The 7,709-nt window shown below is 45.8% G+C and overlaps 1 protein-coding gene across 5 annotated transcripts in view; it reads right to left on the bottom strand.

Moving 5' to 3' along the window:
• Window positions 1-1,140: 1,140 nt before the first annotated feature.
• LOC307044297 (netrin-G2-like) overlaps window positions 1,141-7,709 on the bottom strand; it is a 32,287-nt gene continuing 25,718 nt past the window's right edge. For 2 of the 5 annotated variants that reach the window (XM_079689371.1, XM_079689372.1), the window contains 7 exons: window positions 5,038-7,557; window positions 4,462-4,611; window positions 4,220-4,294; window positions 3,073-3,240; window positions 2,795-2,938; window positions 1,525-1,614; window positions 1,141-1,435 (listed from right to left, as the gene is read on the bottom strand). In XM_079689371.1, coding sequence (XP_079545497.1) covers window positions 1,308-1,435; window positions 1,525-1,614; window positions 2,795-2,938; window positions 3,073-3,240; window positions 4,220-4,294; window positions 4,462-4,611; window positions 5,038-7,557 — 3,275 coding nt within the window. In that variant the 3' untranslated portion in view covers window positions 1,141-1,307. The remainder of the gene's footprint in view (window positions 1,436-1,524; window positions 1,615-2,794; window positions 2,939-3,072; window positions 3,241-4,219; window positions 4,295-4,461; window positions 4,612-5,037; window positions 7,558-7,709) is intronic. The other 3 variants (XM_079689373.1, XM_079689374.1, XM_079689375.1) reach the window with 3 other exon arrangements.

Genomic DNA, 7,709 nt, shown 5'->3' with positions numbered 1-7,709 from the left:
TAGCAGAGTGAGAGCATGTGAGCAGGGATGCGAGTACTTACGTGTGTTCGATGTCTCAACGACTAACAAAGTCAGGCTTTCAAAAAAGAAAAGAAAGGAGAGAAAGACAAGAGAGAGTGACAGTATGTCACCCAGTTTTGCTCTGATTTAGCACCACCATCAGGCCTTTTCACTTCCGTTTTGTTGTCCATTTACACTTTAATACCCGCTTATTTTGTAGTTGGTATATTTAATTAGAAAATCTGCTGCTTATGTTATTTTTTTTGTGATAGCATTTTATAAATGATAATATTGGTGTTAATGTTCACTTTATTTTAATTTAAGAGGTCATGTATATTTAAGTTATATTTACTTTTGATTTATGAGGACAGGCAGCAAGGCAGTGCACCTACAACTACAATAAGCATGTTAATGTTAATCTAATACAGCTCCGGCGATCCACTGGCTCCCGATTTCTGAGGTCTCAAGGTTGGCAAGTATGCTCAGTTATAGCCAGGGGTGCACATAACTGGTACGCAGGTATGCACGCGCGGCAACAATCTGAAATGCGTACCGTCACTTGTGTCACACAGCGCATTTGCGTACCGACGTACTTGTGAAGCTTTTCCAGAAGGCGGTTAGCTCACCGGACGACAGAGTCGGTCTCCGTGTGCACAGACGGGGCTGCTGTTAACGTTGGTCTGTACAGCGAACTTGTGCCAAAACTACGCCAACCGGCAGCGGAGGGAGACTCCCCCCCTTCACTGGAGAACTGCGCTACAACAGCTGATCACAATGGTCATGCTCTGTGGTCACGAAGTACTCCACTAGCCCCCCCCCGGTCGACTTTCCTGAAGTACTCCACTAGCCCCCCCCGTCGACTTTCCTGAAGTACTCCACTAGCCCCCCCCCCGTCGACTTTCCGGAAGTACTCCACTAGCCCCCCCCCCCCGTCGACGTTCCTGAAGTACTCCACTAGCCCCCCCCCCCGTTGACTTTCCTGAAGTACTCCACTAGCCCCCCCCCGCCGTCGACTTTCCTGAAGTACTCCACTAGCACCCTGACCCCCGTTGACGTTTGCGATACAGAGGGCTTCATCACATAACTTCACAAATTCAAACGACTCTACATTTATTTATACAAAACTTTATTGACACAGTATTTACTTACATTGAGAATATCCATGCAGAGGTTGTAATAATAACAATAAAAGTTAAATAAAAAAGTAAAAAACAGAAGAGATTTTCTTGGTTATTTAAATGTTGATTAAATTAAATCCAGAGATCAGATATAATCATAACAATATATATTCAGCCTCTGTGATGTCATCAGAGGGCGCAGCAGAACAGGCTGAGGATCGGCAGGTAAAACTGTGATGTCAGAGAGGGGGCGGAGCCCTCTGCGTCGTCCTGGCAACCACCCTTCTTCAGACACACTCTCTTCTCACAGAACGTACCTGCACAGATAACAGCATCAGAGACATCATCACACCTGAGCCGTGACATCATCACACCTGAGCCGTGACATCACCAGGTGAGTGTTTACCTGTGAAGCTGTCGGGACAGTCGCAGCGCTGTAGGTCGACGCAGGTTCCTCCGTTCTGACAAACCGAGGTCTCCTCGTCACAAACGTTCACTGGGGGGGATAGTATTAAGGACATCATTAATAATGCTAACTTAAGGCTAATATAATACCAACTTAATGCTAACTTAACCTATAAGAACCCACTGTGACACAGATGTTACAGGACATTTAAATGTTCTGGAAAGTTCTTTATACAGCTTTAGCGTTTATGAAGTCCCTAAGTGACACATACTGTCTAGTGGGCCATGGGCCAGGTCATGTGATTTAGTGTTCCCATGACAACATGTCCAAGATGTCCATGGGCCAGGCTAACACATGTTACAGAACTAGCTACTTTTCAAATTCAATTATAACCCATTTAAGAATTATAATGCTTACATACCATGTCCTTTATTACATTTAACTTGTTGTGAAACATTTCTTGGTCAAATGTATATGAAACAAATAAGATAAATATTGCTTTGACATATGCACAATTAGAACTATTATGATCTGCTCAGTTAATTTAGCTGATTCAATTATATTTAGTTAATATATTCTATATTTTTCAGTTCAGAGAATGCTAAAACAAAATTAAAACAAAAAATCACCCTCATTAATTAAGTTATTAATAAGAGTTACTTTACCATTAACGCCCAATGTGACACATGTCACTTTTCAGATCTTTGACACTAGGGGGGTTACTTGTCAGAAATGTGTTCTATGTGGTCTTAATAGTCTAAATTATTTCCCCCTTAATTTTCCTGAAGGTAGAAATGGGTTCTTATGGGTTAATTCAAAAATATTGCTGACATAATGCTAATATAATACTACCTTAATGCTAACATAATGATGACTTACTGCTAATATAATGCTAATATAATGCTAACATATTGCCAGGGCTGCCCCTGACCAACTTGTGGCCCCACGCAAAAGTGTTTGATGAGGCCCTCCTCGTCACACATGAGTCGCAAGCGTTGACTGGGACGGGGACAGGGAGCTAGTGGAGCACGCTCGTGAACTGTTAGCGCCGGAGCCTCGCAGCGGGGTAATCACGGAGCGCGTAATTGTGCCGCATTTGCGCATAAGATGAGGCCCCACGCAGTCTGCGTGATCTGCATATAGGGAGGGCCGGCCCTGCCTATTGTTCACATAATGCTAACATAACTTAATGCTAACTTAATGTTAATATGAGGCTAACATAGTGCTAACTTTATACAAGCCTAATGCTAACACTGTGAATATGGCTTGCCTGAACAGACGGTGGCGCCCCCCCTCCAGGTGTATCCAGGTGGACATGTGTCACAGCGCCGCCCAGTGGCTCCACCTCGACACTGACACACCCCCGAGGTGGAGCAGTGGGGGGAGGAGGCTCCCTGAGGGTGGCACCCGCACTCTGATGGGGGAGAGAAGGGTGAGTAAAGGACAATCTGACGTGTGTATGTGTGCGAGGGTGTGTGTGTTTGTGTGTGTGTGTGTGTGTGTGTGTGTGTGTGTGTGTGTGTGTGTGTGTGTGTGTGTGTTACTGACCCTCACACACGTTCTCGTCCTGCAGGCTGAGGGAGGGGTTCCTGTAGAACCCCGGCCTGCAGTGCTGGCAGCTCTGACCCCGGGTGTTGTGTCTGCAGCTCACACACGTCACAACGTTTATGAAATCGATGTAGCTGCAGCGGTTAGAGTGAGCGTTACACTCACAGTCTGAGGGAACACACAAACACACACACACACACACACACACACACACACACACACACACACACACACACACACACACACACACACACACACACACACACACACACACACGTCACCTGGAGAGTGAGATGTTTTAAATAAACACAGCTGGTTTTCCCGCCCCTCTGTGTCAGACAGACAAGTCGAAAGACAGACAGGTGAGAGACAGACAGGTGAGAGAGACAGGTGAGAGACAGACAGGTGAGAGAGACAGGTAAGAGAGACAGACAGGTGAGAGAGACAGGTAAGAGAGACAGGTGAGAGACAGACAGGTGAGAGAGACAGGTGAGAGACAGACAGGTAAGAGACAGACAGGTGAGAGAGACAGGTGAGAGAGACAGGTGAGAGACAGACAGGTGAGAGAGACAGGTGAGAGAGACAGGTGAGAGACAGACAGGTGAGAGAGACAGGTGAGAGACAGACAGGTGAGAGACAGTGAAGTGTCAGGGTTCGAAGGGGAGGCGTCTCTTTAGTGGGGAGTGGTTTCTTTGGAGGGGAAGGGTCTCTTTAGTGGGGAGTGGTTTCTTTGGAGGGGAAGGGTCTCTTTAGTGGGGAGTGGTTTCTTTGGAGGGGAAGGGTCTCTTTAGTGGGGAGTGGTTTCTTTGGAGGGGAAGGGTCTCTTTAGTGGGGAGTGGTTTCTTTGGAGGGGAAGGGTCTCTTTAGTGGGGAGTGGTTTATTTGGAGGGGAAGGGTCTCTTTAGTGGGGAGTGGTTTCTTTGGAGGGGAAGGGTCTCTTTAGTGGGGAGTGGTTTATTTGGAGGGGAAGGGTCTCTTTAGTGGGGAGTGGTTTCTTTGGAGGGGAAGGGTCTCTTTAGTGGGGAGTGGTTTCTTTGGAGGGGAAGGGTCTCTTTAGTGGGGAGTGGTTTCTTTGGAGGGGAAGGTTCTCTTCAGTGGGCATATGTAAAGAGTGGTGTTCTCCTTATAGGGGGTCCGGTGGTCTTACCCTGGAAGGTGACGTAGGCGATTTTGGACAGCTGGCTAGACCTGGGTCCTCCTGGGATCAGAATCTTCTGGGTCGCTTTGGACAAAGTTTATGGGAATATATATTTTGTTTATGTTTTGGAAGTACAGATACTACAGATACTACTGATACTACTATTTATACCTTTACTAGTACTCATTGAGATATTTGTATTATTACTAACAATAATACAAATATCGCTGGCACTAAAGTCACTGTTGTACCTTTTTTCTTGTAGCCTTTGTCCTCTTTTGTTTCCTCTTTCTTCTTTCCTTGTTTTGTTTCCTCTTTTGTTTCCTCCTTTGTTTCCTCTTTTGCTTCCTCTTTTGTTTCCTCATTTGTTTCCTCTTTTGTTTCCTCTCTGGCCTCGGTTACTGTGGTTTAACAGAAATAGTTTTAAAGTATGAATCAGAGTTTATTTGATGCATTTCAGACTTTCTTTCAGTTTGTTGCTGCTAGTTATCCTCCAACACAAACCAAGAGCTATGTTTCACCGGACAGGACAATGTCATTCAGGGGTGTGTGGGTTAGGGTCCATGTTTCAGTTTGAAAGTTGGTTTACACTAACTTGATACCTGCTTGACTTCAATGATCTGTCACAGGAGCTACCTCTAACTGATGAAATGATACAGCATCCACGTGATTTGGACAAGATATTCCCAGTTCAAGTTAAACGTACTGTTGGTTTCTTAAAACAGATCAAGAATAAAGCTCAACTATGTGAGAATAAATCAGAAATACTCTCTGGACGTGCAGCTAGTGTTTTAGATCATTGATACACCATGTCTTTGTGCATGTACCTTTCTCCTTGTTTTGCTCTGCGGATTTATCCAGTTGAGAGTCTTTCTTCTCCTCTGACTCTGGACCTCCTGCTGGTCCACCGGCAGCTGGATCCTCTCCTTTCGTTCCTTCCATCTGAGCAGCTGAAGCATCTGCTCCTGGATCATCTACGGCTTTGGGAGAATTGGTTCTAGAATCTGGACTAGGCCTAATACTATCCGATGCGGGGAAATCTGGTGCAAGTGATTCTATTTCACCAACTCCGGCTTCCTTTGTTTTTAGACCTGCAGAAAAATAATCCACTCCAGGATCGGCTGGGTTTGATCCAGGTTCATCCACAGATGCACGGGAATCATCTCGATCGTTCCCTGGATCATCGACAGCCACTGGTCCAGAATCTTGTCCCATATCTTCTCCAAAAATAGGAGGGAAGCTGAAGTCCACTGGGGCCAAGTTGCTTGCAGGGTCATACGGTTCTGTGATGGGGGAGCTAGGTTCTAGTGAAGCATCACCTCTTCTTTCAGAAGGAGGCAACAATGATTCTACAGGAGTGTCAGGAGGGGATATATCCAGTGGTGGTAAATCCGGAGGGGGTGCATTATCTGAAGCTACATCCGCAGGAGGTACACTTGGAGGAGGAACATCATCAAAAGGTACATCTGGAGGAGGTACATCAGGAAGAGGAACATCATCAGAAGGTACATCTGGAGGAGGTACATCAGGAAGTGTTACATCTGTAGGAGGTAGATCAGGAGAAGGTAGATCAAGAGTTGATACATCAAGGGGAGGTGCATCTATCAGAATAGCTGGAGCCCTAGAGGAGGGCTCTTCTGGGGGGACATTCGGAGAAGGAACATCCGGAGTAGGAACATCAAGAGATGGTACACCAGGTGATCCATCAGGAGGAGGTACATAAGTAGGTGGTACGTCAGGAGGTGGTACGTCAGGAGGTGGTACATCAGGAGGTGGTACATCAGGAGGTGGTACATCAGGAGGTATATCAGGAGTTCCATTAAGAGGTGGTGCATCAGGAGGTAGATCAGGAGGTACATCAGGAAGAGGTTCATTAGGAGTTGGTTGATCAGGAGCAACATAAGGAGGGACATCAGAAGGAGGTACTTCAGGGGAAGTTGTTTCAGCTCCTGCTCGTTGGGTAGGTGGCGATCCATTGAACTGATTGGTTGGATCCATCCCAATGGATGAAGTTTCTCCAGATGAAGCACCATCTCTACCCGGAAGAATGTCTGGGATAGTTGCTGTTGTTGGTGGTGGTGCTCCGGTTGATGTTGTAGGCCCATCAGAAGGTAAGGTAGTACCAGTGCCAGAGAGGGTGGAGTCTGTTTTGTCTGGTGTGGAGGTGGAGTCAGAGGGCGGAGTCACTGTGTCAGAAATAGACACCTCAGAGTCAGTACTGCGGCCTGGGATAGTGGGGCTGTTGGGACTGGTGGGACTGGATGGGCTAATACTGTTACCAGGAGTTGTGGAGTCTTTGTCGAGAGCTGTATCTGCTGAAGGCTCTGCTGTACTGCTAAAGTCTGTAGTACTAACAACAGTAAACACTGTAGTACCAGAAGTAGAGTCTTCACCAGCTTCAGAAAGGTCCACAGTATCACTTGTACTAATGTAGTATGTGCTAGGGTCAGTATTAGTCATAGTAGCAGTTTTCCATGTGTCTATGGTAGTACCACTAATAGTACTTGTTTCTGCAATACTCCATGATTCAGTGGTAGTATCGCTAAGAGTACTTGTTTCGGCAGTGCTCCATGATGCAGTGGTAGTATCACTAAGAGCACTTGTTTCGGCAATACTCCAGGATTCAGTGGTAGTATCGCTAAGAGTACTTGTTTCTGCAGTACTCCATGATTCAGTGGTAGTATCACTAAGAGTACTTGTTTCGACAGTACTCCATGATTCAGTGGTAGTATCAGTAAGAGTAACGGTTGCTGCAGTACTCCATGATTCAGTGGTAGTATCACTAAGAGTACTTGTTTCGGCAGTACTCCATGATTCAGTGGTAGTATCACTAAGAGTACTTGTTTCTGCAGTACTCCATGATGCAGTGGTAGTATCACTAAGAGTACTTGTTTCGGCAATACTCCAGGATTCAATGGTAGTATCACTAAGAGTACTTGTTCCTGCAGTACTCCATGATTCAGTGGTAGTATCACTAAGAGTACTTGTTTCGGCAGTACTCCATGATTCAGTGGTAGTATCACTAAGAGTACTTGTTTCGGCAGTACTCCATGATTCAGTGGTAGTATCAGTAAGAGTAACGGTTGCTGCAGTACTCCATGTATCAGTGGTAGTATCTGTGACAGTACTTGCTGTAATTGTAGAAGATAACGTGTACATTGATATAGTTGTAGAACTTTCTGTAGATGTTGGAAGGTCAGTAGTGGAAGTATTGGTGGTAGAGGTAGTATTGTCAGTTACATCGATGTCAGTAGTTGTAGTACTGTCAGTAGTTGTAGTACTGTCAGTAGTTGTAGTCGTGGTATCAGTCACTCCACCTGATGACGGTCTGTTAGAGTCACCGGCCGCTGTCAGAGAAGGAGAGTTACGTCTCTTTAGTGAAACTCAGCTGTGTGTTCTCTACAGAAACTCTGCAGAACATCAAACTGAGGAACTACACTTCTGGACCCAGACCACCAGGAACATTGAGGGTACTGGACCCAGAACGCCAGGAACACTG

This window comes from Notothenia rossii, assembly GCF_949606895.1.
Source record: "Notothenia rossii genome assembly, chromosome: 6".
NCBI lineage: Eukaryota > Metazoa > Chordata > Actinopteri > Perciformes > Nototheniidae > Notothenia > Notothenia rossii.
The sequence above is the reverse complement of the archived record's forward strand: the minus strand, read 5'-3'. Positions and strand labels throughout refer to the sequence as shown.